Source organism: Bos indicus x Bos taurus, chromosome 13, assembly GCF_003369695.1.
Source record: "Bos indicus x Bos taurus breed Angus x Brahman F1 hybrid chromosome 13, Bos_hybrid_MaternalHap_v2.0, whole genome shotgun sequence".
Lineage (NCBI taxonomy): Eukaryota > Metazoa > Chordata > Mammalia > Artiodactyla > Bovidae > Bos > Bos indicus x Bos taurus.
Genome location: NC_040088.1, coordinates 46,895,605 through 46,912,902, shown reverse-complemented (window position 1 = coordinate 46,912,902; position 17,298 = coordinate 46,895,605). Strand labels below are relative to the sequence as shown.

Sequence of the window (17,298 nt, the reverse complement as noted above, 5' to 3'; positions counted from 1 at the left end):
TTCAGTCGCTCAGTCGTGTCCGACTCTTTGCGACCCCATGAATCGCAGCACACCAGGTCTCCCTGTCCATCACCAACTCCTGGAGTTCACTCAGACTCACGTCCATCGAGTCAGTGATGCCACAGGCACTCAGAATTTTATATAGTGGCGACTTGATTCTCAAAGTGTGGTCTGCGGAACCCTGAGGGTGCTAGAGACTTTCAGGGGTCTGCAAGGTCAAAGCTGTTTTTGTAATAATACTATGATGTTATTTACTTTTTATTACTGGATTGGCATTTGCATTGGTGGGTAAGAGTACCGGTGTGTCCACAGAAGTCGGGGCAGTGGTCCCACGTGGTGCCAGTTGGTCATCATTACGTTCTTACTACTGCACACACACAGTAGGAAACAAATGTCAGATTTAATTAAGAATGTGCTTGGTCAAGCAAAAAAAGATTAATTGCATTAAATTACAACTATGGAGGACGTGTCTTTCTACCCTCAAGTCCTTATAACACAGAAGATGGGAGATGTACTCAGAAGCCCTTTGGATCAGAGCAGTTGTAGGATTGAGAACTAAACCAGCTACCTTTTTCATAGGATACCATTTGCACCTCTCAGAATGACCAATATAGAAACTACATTTATTCAGATGAGGTGATGTTTGGAAAACATTTTCTCAAATAATTGAAGTCAGCCTGTCACTTCAGGGATGGCAATTCACCATAGTGTTGCCAATGATAAAAATTCAAGCTTTCAAAGAGTTGCTAGAATTTTGAAGACCTGTGTCGGCCAACACCATGAGATCTGTGGTTATATTAGTGAATATGATTCTGTTGTTGTGCCATGAAATGTGTAAATATTTGGAAAACTCACGTAACTCGTTGAAGCACTGTTTTCCACATGAACAATGCCTGAAATCACAAAATTATACATGGACAGAGGGCCATGTGGAGGGCAGAGGAGGTCCATAATTGTGATGTAATCTGGGAGGCTCATGGATATCGCCTCAGAGTTCACATTGCAGCTCACCCCTAAATGCCTGCCACCTGTAGCCATCTCTCAAGCACTGAGTCCCAAGACTCTCCACAATCAGTGGAAATAATATGACTTCCTCCTCCCAGCTTATGTGAGGCCTGATTTTCTTCTTGTATTTCAACCAAAGTGACCTGTCCCAACACACTGAATGCAGAGGCACACTGGAGAATTCAGCTGCTTCAGCCAGAATGGAAAGATATTGATAAATTTGTAAAATAGTATAAGTTCTTTCTAAAATTTTTATTCTGAAAATGTTTGCATTTTATGAAAAATGTTAACATAGTGGTTATTCTAAATTACTAAAAATTTAAAAATTCTTAGTTTTAATTTCACTGCTGCAAATGTCAATGAAAAAGACCCACATAAGAATCTGCTTCACATAAGAGTCTGATGGTAAAATATCTGCCTGCAATGCAGGAGACCCGGGTTCGATCCCTGGGTGGGGAAGATCCCCTGGAGGAGGGAATGCAACCCACTCTAGTATTCTTGCCTGGAGAATTCCATGGACAAAGGAGCCTGGCAGGCTACAGCCCATGGGGTCTCAGAGAGTTGGACACGAATGAGCGAGTAACACTTTCACTTTCAAGAACTCTTTGAGGTCCTCAGTGAATTTTAAGAGGATGAAGGGGTTCTGATACAGAAAGTGTGAGATGGCAGTTAGTTGGAACCACTGTTATCAGCACATTGAACAGCTCAGTGCAAATAAAAGGCAGTTTTAATTTTCCTTCAGTCCCTGTACCAAACTTTGTTACATTGAGACTAGCTTTTCTATCTCTTAAGCAAAATTTCTTTCAAAGTCTATAACTCCCAAGACCTTTTCAGGTATTAAAGGACCAGTTTAAGGCTCCCATGTCATATCGGATTTATACCTCACCTTCTTCCTTCCCTAGGGCCAGCCAGGGGTAGCCAAGCTGATGGGGTGGGGTAGGCAGTATGTCGTTTCATCCCCTCACCCCTCTATGCACACACAAACACAACTCCTCACCCTCTCCCCTCCACCCCTTACCCTCATCTGTCTCTCTCTCTCTCTCTCTGTCTCCCCTTGGAGAAGGCCTGGTTTACTCTTGGGAGATCAAGTTTGGGAGGTTTTTACTCCCAAAAAGAGGTTGTGGGGGGGGGGGAATGGGACACTATTTTTTGCTTAATTGTCCACATTGTTGCTGCTTTTCAGACTGACACACTTGCTGGCATGTGCATCTCTTTGTGTTAAGGACACAGAAGTTACATCTCTCCTGGGGCACAGTTGGTGTGATGACAGCCTTTGCTGTGCAGTTGGCTGGGGTACCAGCAAGGCAGCTCAAGCTACTACCTTCAAAGGGGGCCCTTTACGCACCCAGGGAATCCAAATGTCATTGCAGACCAAGCGGGAGTGCCCCCACCACTCCAGATTTATCCTGCCATCTCTTCTCATTGCTCTCCATCCTCTGGTTAGATCGACACAAAGGCTAAACCAACTAGTTGGCCGCCTGAGCTGGAGAGGATCTTTTCAGTATCTTTTGTTGTCTGTATTTCATTCTCCGTGAGGGATTCTCTTAGAGGATTGCTTCGCTAGGCTGAAGACTCCTTATTCCTAGTTTTCTCTTTTCCTGCCTTGATAAGATGATTTTTCTTTGTCTTCTTTTGCATAGAATTACATACACACACACACTCTCTACATGCACACACAGGGAAGGGACAGATGGGGCAGTAGCCATGGTCGATGGTTATAGTTCAACCACCTCTACAGCTCTCGACAGATACATTTCTAGTTGTTGGATATTTTCTTAGACGGGACTTAACTGGCTTCCCAGGTAGCTTCCAACAGCTAGTGGTAAAAACATACCTGCCATTGCAGGAGACATAAGAGATGGGGAGAAGGCCGTGGCAACTCATTCCAGTATTCTTGCCTGGAGAATCTCATAGACAGAGAAGCCTGTCAGCTACAGTCCATAAGATTGCAAAGAGTTGGACCTGACTGAAGTGACTTAGCACGCATGTGGACTTAGCACTTTTTCTTCAGCTATGGGCGCTAGACATCAGTTTGGAGGCAAGAAGGAAAAAAAATCACACCATCCTTTTAAACTGTGATCTTAGAATGTTACTGGCTAGCTGGGATTTCAAGATTCATAGATCCCTTTATCATGAATAATAATGATAACTTTTGAGCTTCTGTTTTATGAGGGGTATTGGACTAGGAGCGAAGGATATAGTAGGAACTCTAGGGACATTGCCCTTAGTTTATGCATTTCATTATCTCATGGGGACAGGTGCAAGCCAATAGAGAAATTGTCAGCGAATCTGAAATCTGGTAAGGGTGATGATCAAAAAAAGGGGGGAATATCAGGACAGATAGTGGGGGGTGCTAATTTGAGTGGGTGGGACCCTCGGGCTGTGTTTTTGTATAAGTGACATTTGAGCTGAGACCCAAAGCTGTGTGGGGGCACCCGCATAGCTCAGCAGCATAGCAGGCAGAGTGAATGCCCTGATGGAGGAGGAGGCCCGGGGGGTGAGGAACTAGCATAAAGTCCCTGTGATTGGCACTTGCTGGAGGCACAGCTCCAGCTGGAATCAGGTAGGGGCTGGGCCATGCAGGAGCCCAGCTACTTTGAATTTCAAGGTGCACTGGCAGCCTACCCTTAATCTCAAGTGCAGTGTCAAAGCATAGACAGATCTGAGTAAGGAAGTGACAACTAATTTATGATTGCTGGGTGTTTCTACTGTGAGTGAAGTCTGGATTCTAACACTCGTTTTCCATATAGTCACGTTGGAATGTATTGCACTCTCTTTACCAGATCCTAGCTCATCTCAAAACTATGCGTTTCCTCATCAACTTCAACAGAACTTGGGGTTGTGGGCAAAGGGTCTTTAAATTCCCATAGGGAGATGAGAGCCAACCATGATGGCTAGTTTGGTGTGGTCTCCGAAGTAATTCTGGCGGCGACTGTCCTTTTCCAAGAACCCTTCCATCTAGCAGTTAATTTTCTGTGTGAGGAGTTTGTCCTTTCTTCTCCCGAAAGACAGGACTTTCTTTTTTGGGAACAGGGCATCCAGAGTGATGCTTGCTTTACATGGGTCCTTTTTTCACATGGGGACAAATGTGCCCATTTACATTTTTCATCACAGACCACATTCTGCCAGGAAATCCCATGGGTCTTGTGCTCTCTCCATTTGCTACTTGCTGTGGTCAGATTTAACATCTGCCTTTTCTGCGTTCACCCGGGCTTTCTTAACCCTGTGGCCACTACCTTCATTCAAGTCCATTTATTCTTTTACTTTGTTTTTGAAGACATGTTGGGATAGGGGATGGCATTTAATCAGAAACGTGTGTTTTCTGCTTGCACCAAGGTGGTAATTTTGCTTCGACGTTTTATCTTCAGGCATTAACTGTATCTTATGTGTGTGCGATGTGATATTGTCAAGGAGAAACTAGTGTGTCCTCTCCTTGGAATGTTAGTGGAGGGTCTGAGGGAAAATCAGGACATACTCTATCATTTTGGGGGTATCTTCTATTTTCTAGAGACACTGTGAAGCTCTTTTAATGGTTACTTTAATTTTCACAGTACCCCTATGTCATAGGTTTTAGGGCTTCCCAGGTAGCTCAGTGGTAACTAATCCACCTGCGATGCAAGAAACACAGGTTCGATCCCTGGACTGGGAAGATCCCCTAGAGAAGGAAATGGCAAGCCACTCCAGTATTCTTGCCTGGGGAAATCCCATGGACAGAGGAGCCTGGTGGGCTGCAGTCCGTGGGGTCACAAAGAGCTGGACACAACGTTGCCACTACACAACAAGAATAGGCACTCTAGGTACTATTGTTATGCTCTTCTGCAGGCTGGACTTCCAGGATCAGTGCTGCAGCAGGTTTGAGGTCTGGTGAGGGCCTGCTTCCTGGACCATAAACATCCCTCATTTTGTTCTGTGTCCTCCCCTGTGGACTGGGGAAGGAGGGGGAGGGACCCTCTGGGATCTCTCTTTTTAGAGCACTAACCTCTTTCAGGGGATCGCTGCTCTCCTGACCTGATCACCCCCTATAGACCCACCTCCTGGTAACATCACATTAGGGGAGTAAGTGGCAGCATATGAAACATGAAGACTTTCTTTTACAGCTGTAATGACAGTGCTTGCATGTTAACATGTAAACTCCAAGTAAGCCCAGAACATAATTATTGCTACTTGTATCCTGAGACCTGTCCCAGTTCCATGACCTTACATTACCCCATCTGCCATTCGCGATACCATCTTCCATCTCTCTGATGAACATTTAGCAGTTCCTGGCTTTTCAATTATTATTGAAATAACAGATCTTTTTTTAATGGCAAATCTGATCATTTCACTATGAGGGGAAGAATGAACGAGGTATGTACAAATATTGGATAGTTTATATACTTCTGGAGTGAATAATTCAAGTTCAGTTTTTGTTGAATCACTAACACATTCCAAAGACACTTTAATGCCCTGGCTACTCCCTCTAGAATATTGTTCTGGGAACTAAAGGAATCCGATCTGCCGAGAAAGTTCTGGGAAGTAGTTTCAAATAGAAGCACTACATAGTCAACCAAAATCAAGTTTGTTGCTTTTTATAATTTATCTTAAACCTAAAAACTGATTTTTTGGTATTTACAACCACTTTATCCTATGTCCCTTATAAGAATTTTTGTAGCAATGTTGCCAGCATCCTGGCCTAAATTGCAGGCAAAGTAGCAAGGGCTCCCCTCTCCCCATTCTGGCTGTGTCCCAGGAATAGTTACAGGCTCAAAGTTCTGTTGTGCTTGTAAGCACAAGCATACTCATAAACTCATGTCACAGAGAACAACAGTCTGAAGACAAACGTAAGGGTCTCTCCTTCAACCATCAAAAAGTTAATTCAAATTAAATGAACTATTCAGGTAGAAACACTGACCAAAATGGATCTCCCTAGCCAAATGAACCTAATTACTCATGAAAGTTCAAATATAAAGGTACCTAGAATCTCCTCCTAGAAGCAAAAAGTGATTTTTCCCCCCTCACTTTTCTAATAATACTACACAAGGGAACCGGATGCTACTTTATTAGATGCCAGAATTAATTTACATTAAATTACTGACCCAGTCTTGTAATTCTTACAAGAAGTTCTTCGAAGTTCTGGGTAAGAATCGCAAGCTATTAAAAAAATACATTACTGAGCTTGTAAGAAAGAAAGGAAAATCACTTGTTTTAGAAATGAGGTGAAAACGGAATGCTCTACAGGTAACTGGCTGTTGAGCTTCAGTTGTGTCTGTGATGAGGGGAATGGCCAGAGGTGGGGTAGGGGGCCACTGTCTTTACTTTCTGGCTGCAGGAGATATTGAGAAACAGAGAAAATGGTTACTCTGTTAGTGAATGGGAAGGGAAGGAAAATTCTGAGTCACTTTCTCGGGGGAGGGTGAGGAATCTGATCTGTCTCTTCTTGGGATTAGGTAGGAACAGAAGAAAGTCTACTTTAAGAATTATAACCATGAGTTGGTCCATGGCTTGGGGTTTGAGTTTTTTACCTACAGAATCCAAGCGCCCTGGGCTCTGAAATTGAGCAGAGGGGCTGGTGATGGTTCTATGTCACCTATCGGAAGCAAATAAAAAATATTTCTGTAAAGGCCCTGGGATTTCTTTGGAAGGAATGATGCTAAAGCTGAAACTCCAGTACTTTGGCCACCTCATGCGAAGAGTTGACTCATTGGAAAAGACTCTGATGCTGGGAGGGGTTGGGGGCAAGAGGAAAAGGGGATGACAGAGGATGAGATGGCTGGATGGCATCACTGACTCGATGGACGTGAGTCTCAGTAAACTCTGGGAGTTGGTGATGGACAGGGAGGCCTGGTGTGCTGTGATTCATGGGGTCGCAAAGAGTCGGACACAACTGAGCGACTGATCTGATCTGATACCTTTTACCCAGGACTCCTTCATATAACACCCAACTGAAGACTTCTAACAACCCTCAATTACAGAGCGTTTGAGAATATAGTTTATCTTCAGCGTCTAATCACCAGACACCACCAACAGCAAGATTAAAACCTAAGCACTCTATATAATCAATGTTGTATAGCCTATAAAATAAGGATATTTAAAGTGATATTAGTCACAAAAGAAGGCCTTGATCATAATAACTGGTGGTAGGAAAAGAGAACAGAAAGATCTGTCAAATTCTTTGAACTATAGAAATAAAAGTATAGTCATTAAAAAAGAAAAAAATCACCCCCAAAACTCTGTATCTAGGTTCATCAGAGATTAGACAAGGCTTAAAAGAGTAAAAGGGAAGTTAGATCTCAGGAAAACTCCCAGGATGCAGAGAGAGAATGAAATTAAGACATACCTACTTGGTTCTTCTTTGATTATAGGATCCAAAAAGCTTTGTATAAGAATAAAGGGCTAAGAAGTTTGGTCTTACTAAATATCGAGAGTGTAGATCAAAAGTACAAACACCAAATAAGAAATGGTAACAAGAGAAAAACTATGGAGTAAATTTACAGACTTCTAAGAGACTATTTTGTTTGAGTAGCTCCAGATAGCTCTTTTTAAAGCCAGACAAAAATGGGTAACTTTCTAGGGAATAGTATTTTCTGCACCTACTAGGACACATAGAAACAACAAATTGGAGGAATTGCTATTAAAGCAGAGGAAGTAAAATATCAAAATACCAGAGTCAGCTGGTTTCTCAGGGGAACACCATCAAATATTTAAGAAAGATATCACTCCACTGGTATTTAGATGTTTCCAGTACTCTTGCCTGGAAAATCCCATGGACGGAGGACCCTGGCAGGCTGCAGTCCATGGGGTCGCTAAGAGTCGGACATGACTGAGCGACTTCACTTTCACTTTTCACTTTCATGCATTGGAGAAGGAAATGGCAACCCACTCCAGTGTTCTTGCCTGCAGAATCCCAGCGACGGGGAAGCCTGATGGGCTGCCATCTGTGGGGTCGAACAGAGTCGGACATGACTGAAGTGACTTAGCAGCAGCAGCGGCAGCAGAACACATAAAGGGAGAAAGCTTCCATAGTTTCAAAATAATCAAAGTGTAGCGTTGATATCAAAGACCCAGTAGGGACCAAAAGAAGTAGCAGTATTAGTTATGCATATTGATGCAGAAATTCTAAATAAAGTATTGGTCAATGGAATTCTCCACTGATTAAAGACCAATATGTTATAACACATGAAGTTCATGGTGGGAATACAGGGATGGGTTGGTACTTGGAAACCTCTAAAGAGAACTCATATTAATTGGTCAGATAGGAAAAACAGTATGTATATACTATAACACATTTTGTGGATTTGAGCATTCATTCTCTAAAAATACTCTTAATAAATTTAGAGCGTGTAGATACTGATTTCACAAGATAGTGTCTATGGCGCTGTGAAGCCAGTTTATCACCTTAAAAGCAAGAATAAAACAAGCATTCAACTCTCATCAGTTTTATAACATTTTTTGTTTTTTTCTGGAGGTGTCAGCCAAGAAAATTAGCCCTGAGAGGGAGACGAGGCCTGTGAGACACGGGAGGACGCACAGCTGGCACCGCTGCCTCTGCTCTTTCTTGTTTTCTTAGTTTTAAATTCACAACGTCTCTTCCGCATCCTTTTTTTTTTCTCTTGAGCTGAAGTTTTTTTTTTTTTTCCTTTTGGAGAAAGAGTAAATTATTAGTTTTAAAAGAGGGTCTCAGCCATTAGAATACTTTCATTTAAAGAAATGTTTACACAATATCATGTGTAATTCTTGGCTGTCATTGTGACCAGTGGATCTTCTTTTAATACCGAATTCCCTCCTCTCTGTGTTTTAAATAAAGGAGGGAGATGGGGCATGTGTGCACACATGTGCGTGCATGTAGTATCTGTATGCAAACACGTGCGACTTTTGGATGAGTACTGTGATTGAACACAGCAGAGATTCAAACTACCGTGTGGTTCTTTTCAGTGCTTTTTAATACTCATAATAGAAGGCAAGGAAAGGATTTTACAGCTTTGATTTATTTACTGTCAATCAGATAACCTCGGCTGTGTTTGGCAGTTTACCTCCACACGTCATTGAGACGTCATTTAAAACAAATGATTGCATCGAGACTAGTCAGGCTTTATTTACTGAAGCTTATTTAAGGCAGTTTCTACTGAACATGTACCAAAATCAGAATATTGGCACCAGATTTCCTTACAAACATTGAACATTTATTTTCAAGATGTGAATGTATATAAAGGTACTTAGAACTTTCCTATAAGACCTGGTTACCTCTAGAAATGATTTTTATTTTAAATGACTTCTCTTCTGTTTAGAAATATAATTATAGAAAACAAGCCCTTATGAAAACTATTTAATGGAGCATAAATATATATATGTTTTGAATTGTCCTTTTTTCTTAATAGTGTGTTGTAAACATTTTAACACATGCCATTCCTTATTAGGATTTTTTTTGAATAATTGCATATATTTTTAACATGAAATTAATGTAACCAGAGTTTCCTCTTCTGTCCAGTTTTTTTTAACCCCTAGCTTCTTTCTATCTTCAGTTTCTTCCATTTTTGCTCTCTTATTCTTCAAGGGAGAAAAACGAAGTACACTTTTATTATGTAGTTGAATCTGCAAAGGGAAATGTTTAGTTAAAATAAATGAGATTTTTCAGATTTGGTAATCCATTGTATTTAGTAAGGGATGCTATTTGTCTTATTGCTAAAGGACATCTTGGATTATTTATCTGTCTTTTGGATTCCAGAATGTTACCCCTCAGGGGAACTTGCCAAACTAGATATCAACGTGAACTTTTCTGGGGCATTACAGAGTGAATAATATAAAGTGATGCCATGTTATCTAATATAAAAGCCACTGGTCCCATAGGAATGTTTAAATGAAAATAAAAAATTCAGTTCCTCAGATCCACTAGCTGTGCTCAGTCCAGGAACCCCATGGCCAGTGACTCAGCTACTGGCAAGCAGGGCAGGTCCAGCCTCAGAATGTTTCTTTGTGAACCTTGGGGCCACGTCTGTACATTTTACCTGTTTGTATATTAGAGTTTTTTACATCAGTTTGGTTTTAAAGTTTTGTTCCTAGTATACTGGGCTTCCCTCGTGGCTCAGTGGTAAAGAATCCGCCTGCAATGGAGGAGATGTCGCTTTGATCCCTGGCTCAGGAAGATCCCCTGGAGAAGAAAATGGCAACCCACTCCAGAATTCTTATTTGGGAAATCCCATGGACAGAGAAGCCTGGCGGGCTTCAGTCCATGGAGTTGCAAAGAGTGACCACGACTGAGCTACTGAATAACAGCCGTTTTAAATACTAGTAAAAAAACAGAATTTCAATATGTTTGGAAACAGTGAACAGTTCAAAATTATTTAGAGTAATTTTTACTTTGCTAACCAACTTAATTTTTAAAATTATGTTTTGAAGTAGCACACGTGTGAACAAAGGGTTTCCAGTATCTGGAAATTCTAGGAGAACATTTAAAATATTGCTAGTATAGTACAGAGTCCAGGAATGGGCAAGGAGGGATGGACTCTTACACCCCTGGGTGAGGATCTAGAGAGGATGATGTAGGAAGAGGAAGCTGTTTTTAAAAGACACTCAGAAGAAGCAAATTAAATGGAGAGATAAAGCACTTATTTGGGGCATGTAATTTTAGGTTATAATTATAGTAGTTTGATAAATTTAGAAAAATGAGCAACCAGAAGAAAGGAAAAACCAAGGGGGAGGGGTGGACGGGAACTGTCAGTCATCCTGTTGTCACTGGCAACAGCCATTGTGATTTGTCACCTCTCTGTCCAGCCTCCTTTCTGTCACGTTCACTCAGCTGTGAATGAGGTCAGTGGAGAATGTAGATGAGATGTTAGTCTGAGACAGACTAGTGGAGTGATTAAGTGCTCTGATGCTGAGCCAGATGGCTGAGTTTTAAATCCCAGCTCCTCCATTTACTATTTGTGGGACCACAGCCAGTCATTTAACTGTGTATCTGCTTATCTGTAAGACGATGCTGTCTACCTTTCAGTGTTCTTGTGAGGGTCACGGAATTAAAATCTACTAAACTCATTGAAGCCGTATTATTAAGAATACTAATGACTAGTCTGAGGTAGTACAGGCATATGGTGAAAGCCTGATTTGGATAAGCTTTGGGGTTTATTGTTGCAGGAAGGCAGGACGCTTAAACAAGTAACTACAATACAGTTAGATGAGTTTTGTGAGCAAGGAAGTTTAGTATTCTATGACAGTATCTGTTCAAGTGACCTAATTATTGATAATTATTTAAGCAAAATGAGTTTAACTTTTAGGATGGTTGGTTTTTATTTTAGAGTATACTTTAATAGTTTCTTCAAATCAACTATTACTTGTTTCATAGCTTGTATTCTCTAAAATTTATTTTCATAATATGATAAAAGTTGCAAGCTTCCAAGATGTTAAATAAGAACATTACCTTGATCATTCTGGTAATATCATAAGTGTCAAAACTCTTTCCCTGATGCTCTGCATTGCAGTTGCCAACAAGGTAAGAGAATCCTCTCTTAGCAATAGCATCTGGCTAATCAAAATAAAATCTGTCTTCCAGACTTTTTACGAGAGTTTGCTTAGTTTCAAGCATAATTAAGAGAGTATTTTACTTGATACCTATTAAAAACAGGAAATCATGAGATACAACCGGTTTTCATATATAAGTGGGGGAGCAGTCATCTCAAATGTAAATACAAAGAGGCTAACGTATATTTTCAAGCATAAAATATAAAGGCACCCATGTAAGAGCTGAAATAGATTACACTTAGGTGCCGAGAGTTATACGTTTGTCAAAGCACCTTTCGTTTCGTAACTATCTTTCTACTTGTGTTTTTAAATTTATTTTTTATTAACTATCATTCTAGATTTTTTTTTTTAAGGAACTCAGTTGGCTTATAATGCATTAAAATATATTCTTTTGTGTTCCTGGGGTAATGGTGATGGGAAGTGAAGAATAAAATTATCCTGATTAAGAGAATTTTACTGGTTTTCCAAAATGAAAAACTGAAGCTGAATAGTTATGAGAGATGTCTCTAGTTATGAGAAATCTCTTTGTTTTGTAGAAGTTTGAATGGGTGCGGGGGGTAAAAAAAAAAAAGGAGTGAAGGAGCATTGTGCTGGGTGAGATGTCTTCCTGGAGGGGTGGCCCTTAGTCTGCATGTCGCCTGGTTCTTCGTTCTGGGCCGTTATTACACCCCAACTGTCAGGATGTGGCTGCCAGTTTCTTGCTTAGCTTTAATCATAATTTATGTTTTTAGCAGGAATATAACCTATGACCACTGCTCGAAGTATTGAAGCAATTATGTTTTAGAAATTAAAGATTTTATAAAACTAATGGTTATTTGGGGGAACAAAGATTTCATTTTCGCATGAGTTCTGTGTCACGATAATCCCACCCCCCGCCCCCAGTTTGACTTCATGTTACAAACATGGAAGTGTCTTACTAGATGAACTATGCACACCTATTGTCATCTGTGGGTTTATAGAAACATGTTTGTCTAGAATGTTCAGTAGACCAGTTTCTATTGAAATGATCAAATGTGTAAATGTCTCAGGTGGTTCGCTAGCAGGTGAACTTATATTCGTTTGCCTTTCTTCCAGATTCATGAGAAACTTCACTACTACGAGAAGCAGAACCCTGTGCCCATCCTTCAGGGCGCGGCAGCCTTGGCCGATGATGTAAGTGTGCCTTCCCAGCTCAGGGGGACTCGTCCTCCGTGACCCCCGGGGGCAGGACTCATCCTAGTGCAGACAGATGTGCGTGCTCTGGGACTGCAAACTGAAAGGCCTGAGTTTACCACTGAGTTTACACTGACCCTACGCTGATTTTCCTTCACTTTCCTATCTTAAAGATTTTGCATGGAGATGCCCTCTAGTCCTGCCTTGGTAACTACAGAATAGAAATTTTAGGCTGTGCCTCTGTGGGGAGAGATGCTATCAGCTGTCAGTGTCTGAGAAAGTCCCAGGCAAGAGAAATGCTTTGGAGAAATAGAGACAAATGAGATGGCTCTATCGCTGACAGTCCTGAAAACGACAGATGCTAGCATAGGAATGAGGCGGATGAAATACATAAAAAGACAGGGTTGTTTTTAAAATGGATTATAAAGCATGGTAATGATTTATGGATGTGAGACCTTTCCAAATTACCTTCATAACCAAAAAATAAATTTGAGCTGCAGTTGGCATTGATGGAGTAGTTAATTTCCTGTAGCTATAATTTTATTTTAAATGTGGGACAGGGAACTAACTTGCTGTTTCTTACTGTTAACTTTCGGACTCAGATGAATTGAGCACAGACCTGGATAAACTGGAGGGGGACACTTAAGCTGGACAAGAAGCACATGTGGTGTGGAAGCTGGTTTTAGTGACATCCTTCAGCCTGCTGTTTTTTAATATTTTATTTTATTTTTTATTTTTTTCTAATTTTATTTTATTTTTAAACTTTACATAATTGTATTAGTTTTGCCAAACATCAAAATGAATCCGCCATGTTTTTTAATATTTTAAACTACTATGATAAAACTATAGTTCAGTTTAGTAAGAGATTAGAGCTATAAGTATAATAATTATAAAAAAAAAACTAACCATATTCAGAGGTTGATTTTTCTTTGTTAGTAGAAAATAAAGCTTGTATGGTGAATCTATTTGTATATTTTCTGTTTAGTTCCCATTTTTTTCTTCCATTTGTAGCTACAGAGATTACAAATTACAAGGATGTTGCAATATACATGTTTTGTGAAGAAACTTACCTATGAGTTTCAGAACCTAAACACTTGAAACTTGGGAAAACCTTGAAAACCAGTTTTAAAACATTTACTGTTGAGAGTTTGGGAAAATATTTATTTATAAAACAATGTAATTGAGGCCCAATCATGTTACAACATATTGTACATTTTTTAAATTAGAGATTTTTTTGCAAATATAATCTTAGCATTTTGTAATTCATCTCAGAAGTGTTTAAATGTTTAAAAGTGCAAAAAGCCCTTTGTGTCTTTTTGTAAATTAAAAATTTTGTAGAATTGTTACCTTGAAAAAGGAAAAGTATCTTTTGAAATATATTCAGTGAATGTATCAATTTTATCTGGTCTTATTTTCTGTGTATAATTTATTATTACACCCCTCATTTAGAGAAAAGTCCTTTCCCGAGATAACAATTATTTTTAACTTGCTAGAAACTATAGGGACAAATGGAAATTTGATGCAGTGTTTTGAGAAGGGTTTTTAAATGAAAATATATGTACATATTTTGCATTCTGTGCTGCATTTTTCATATTTTGAATGTTTTTTTTTTTCCTACTTGAATCTTGCTTTTCTTCTTATGAAAATGTTATGATCCTTCTTAGAGCCTAAGATTGCATAGAGATTTTGATAAAAAGCCCCTCTTTATGAAGAATACCAGGTAGGGTCCAAGCTCTGCTCCTTTCTCTAGCTGGAAGCGACCAATGGGAATTTATAATCCTGGTCAGAGAACAGTCAGGATCTGTGGGACCAGCATAGTTGTCAAGCTATTATAAGTCATTTTATGATTAACCTATTTTATATGTAACAGACTGTGTAGGTAAACATAATAAAAGTTTCACATCATTTGCTCTTTTAGGGGTATTCTCGTTCTTTTTACCCCAGCTCTAAACAGCAAGCTACTGTGGGTTTTTGGAAACCCTGTAGATTTCACCACCTCATTCAGAGGTTCTTTTTTCTGTTTTTTTTTTTTTTTTTTTTCTTTTTTTCTTTTTACGGTGTCAACGCTTGATCCAGTCCTTTTTACAAGTGGTCCTTTGTCTGCATGCAAAAGACCATTTTGCAGATGAAGTGCTGGGGTTTGCCCTCATTGCAATAAATCAGAAAGGGATCTGGCTGATACGATTTCTTGAGTTGTACTCAGCCGAGAGCTGGGTCTGAAAGCAGGGCTACTAAGAGCCTCAAAAGAAGAGCAGTGATTGATAGTCTGTTTTCTTTCTTGCTGACTTGAGCTTAATCGCTGGAAAGTAGCAAGATAGCTTCTCAGTTGTCACAGGTGGAGCACACCCTGTTCTCACTAACTGTTCTTCATGTCAATGTGATCTCCCGTGCAGCTGGCGGAGGAGCTTCAGAACAAGCCATTAAACAGTGAGATCAGAGAGCTGTTGAAGCTACTGTCAAAACCCAATGTGAAGGTGAGGACGTGTGACACCTGTAATAAATATCTCCAAAAAGGGCCACTTTCTGGGAGTTGAGATGAATTTTGTTTCAACCATCAATTTTCAAGTAAATGTGTTTTCAAATAGTGCACAGTATTTTAATCACTTTAATCCTGTTAAGTAAGAAGAGTTGAGTTTTTGATGATGATGTTGTGACAATCTATGAAATACTTAAATTGGGAGGCTCATGATTTAAGTTGGAAAACAGAATGGAGCTTCAAGGTCATTTTTCTTTTAAATGAAGTTTAGAGTACAGGATACAGAACCTATTAAGTGATTTTGTGTAGGTTTGTTTTACTTGGCTAGTTAATGGTGTGCCAGTGTGTTTGACAACAATATCTATTTCTCTATGGGACCTTGTCAGCATTCCTCTTCCTCCTCCAGTTTCCTCTCCATTTCCTGCCCCCTCCTCTATCAATTTGTGTTTTAATGCACCCTGCTATTTTATAGAGCAATGCAGTTTTCCAGTAAAATATTGGTAGATCCATCTTGATTCTCCCCACCATTTTTTGTACAAGTTTATCACTTAGTTTTCCTCCAGCTGTGATTGGTCAACATAACCTATACATTTTGGATTTGATAACTAATCTACTTGTGTGTGAAATATTGTTCAGGAGTCAGAATAACATATAGATAGGTAATTATGTCATTAAAGTGATCAGGTATCTCATATTTCTGTTAAGCATTTATAGACTGTTGAATGAAAATGTCCACCTAAATGCAAAAAGTGATGATTTCTACCTTTTTTGAAAAATCTCCTTTGCAGTGGTACTATATATAGTCTTAAGCTGATATTCAGAAAAAGAAAGTATTAAATAAAACATAAAGTGAGAACATGTATGGCCTATGATTTCTCAACCATATAAGCAAATATAAAGCATATGAATGTATATCTGAAAAAAGGGTAAATGAACTATGATTAGTGATGTGAGATGAATTGGCTGGTGCAGAGAAGGTTTGTCGCATTTAGTTCTAGAAGAAGAAAGATCCTATTACTGTAAAATGGTTGCCTGATATTGAAGAAAGAGTACACAGAAAGTGAAGAGCTTAGGGGAGATTCATGAATGCTCTGGAAAGTTCTTCACTGGGCCCTTCCATGTTCTGCACGTGGAAAGCTGACATTAATCAGAACATAGGGAGAGTAACATTGAGGTGCTTGGTAAGCTCCTTTTTGAGAGTATTATCTTGGTTTGAATTTTAGAAACTAAAGAGGAATGTTTCTGACCCCCAGCAAACAAAATGTGTTTTTCGTATTCCATTCAAGAGTGTTTGAAATGGAAAAGCTAGTAATTAGGAGGGTATACTGGATGGAAACTGGTGTTTGGCTGGAGAGAGCAGTGTTGGATCTCAGTTGGTTATGAGGTAATAGAAGATGTGTGTGTATCAGTGTCTGCCCCAGGTTCCTAGATAGTTTCCTGAGTGATGAGAGCACTGGGAGCGTCTGTTGTACGTACATATGTCTCTGACCCAGTCCTTGGCCCAGGTCTCCTGGAAACCTTGTAACTTTCCAAGTGATAAGGGCAATAGGAGCATCTCTTGTTCTAATGCGGTAACTCTGGGTAGGCTCCTATCTGGAGGTTGGTCACCAGCAAGACCACACCAGGATTAGAAGCTTAGAATTTTCAGCCTTACTCTCTCACCAATTATGTTTTAGGAATTAAAGATTTTATAAAGTTGATGGTTATTTGGGGGGAACAAAGCTTTCATCTTCATATGAGTTTTAAGTAATGATCCCACTCCCCAGTTTGACTTCATGTTACAAACATGGAAGCATCATAATAGATGAATTGATTATGCCTACATGAGAAAGTCCCACAAAATCCCCAAAGTGTAATGTCTAGAGAACTTTCAGGCTCAGGACACATCCATGTACCAGGAAGGGGATGCACCCAATGCCATGGGGCAGAAACTCCTACCCTCCTCTGTGTAACTCTTCATCTGGCTGTTCATCTATGTCTTTTTATCATAGCCTTTAATAAACTGGTAAATGTAAGTGCTTCCCTGAATCCTGTGACCTGCTGGAGCAAGTTGTTCAAACCCATAGAGAGGGTTATTGGAACCTCTGATCTACAGTGGGTTGACCAGAAGCACAGGTGGCAACCTGCAGTGGTGACCTGGTGCTCTCTCCTGGAAGATGAACTCAGAACTGGGT

At 39.9% G+C, this 17,298-nt stretch overlaps 1 protein-coding gene and 1 long non-coding RNA gene across 4 annotated transcripts in view; one reads left to right on the top strand and one right to left on the bottom strand.

Annotated features, from left to right (window-relative positions):
* LOC113903506 overlaps positions 1 to 17,298 on the bottom strand; it is a 178,272-nt gene that overhangs the window by 23,117 nt on the left and 137,857 nt on the right. For 2 of the 3 annotated variants that reach the window (XR_003514148.1, XR_003514151.1), the window contains one exon: positions 8,405 to 9,573. The exons of the other annotated variant lie outside the window; for it this stretch is intronic. This is a non-coding gene — a long non-coding RNA (uncharacterized LOC113903506). Of the gene's footprint in view, positions 1 to 8,404; positions 9,574 to 17,298 lie in introns of those variants that run through there. 3 annotated transcript variants of the gene reach the window in all.
* MPP7 (membrane palmitoylated protein 7) overlaps positions 1 to 17,298 on the top strand; it is a 225,435-nt gene that overhangs the window by 129,846 nt on the left and 78,291 nt on the right. The window contains exons 4-5 of the mRNA XM_027559723.1: positions 12,571 to 12,648; positions 15,042 to 15,122. Coding sequence (XP_027415524.1) covers positions 12,571 to 12,648; positions 15,042 to 15,122 — 159 coding nt within the window. The remainder of the gene's footprint in view (positions 1 to 12,570; positions 12,649 to 15,041; positions 15,123 to 17,298) is intronic.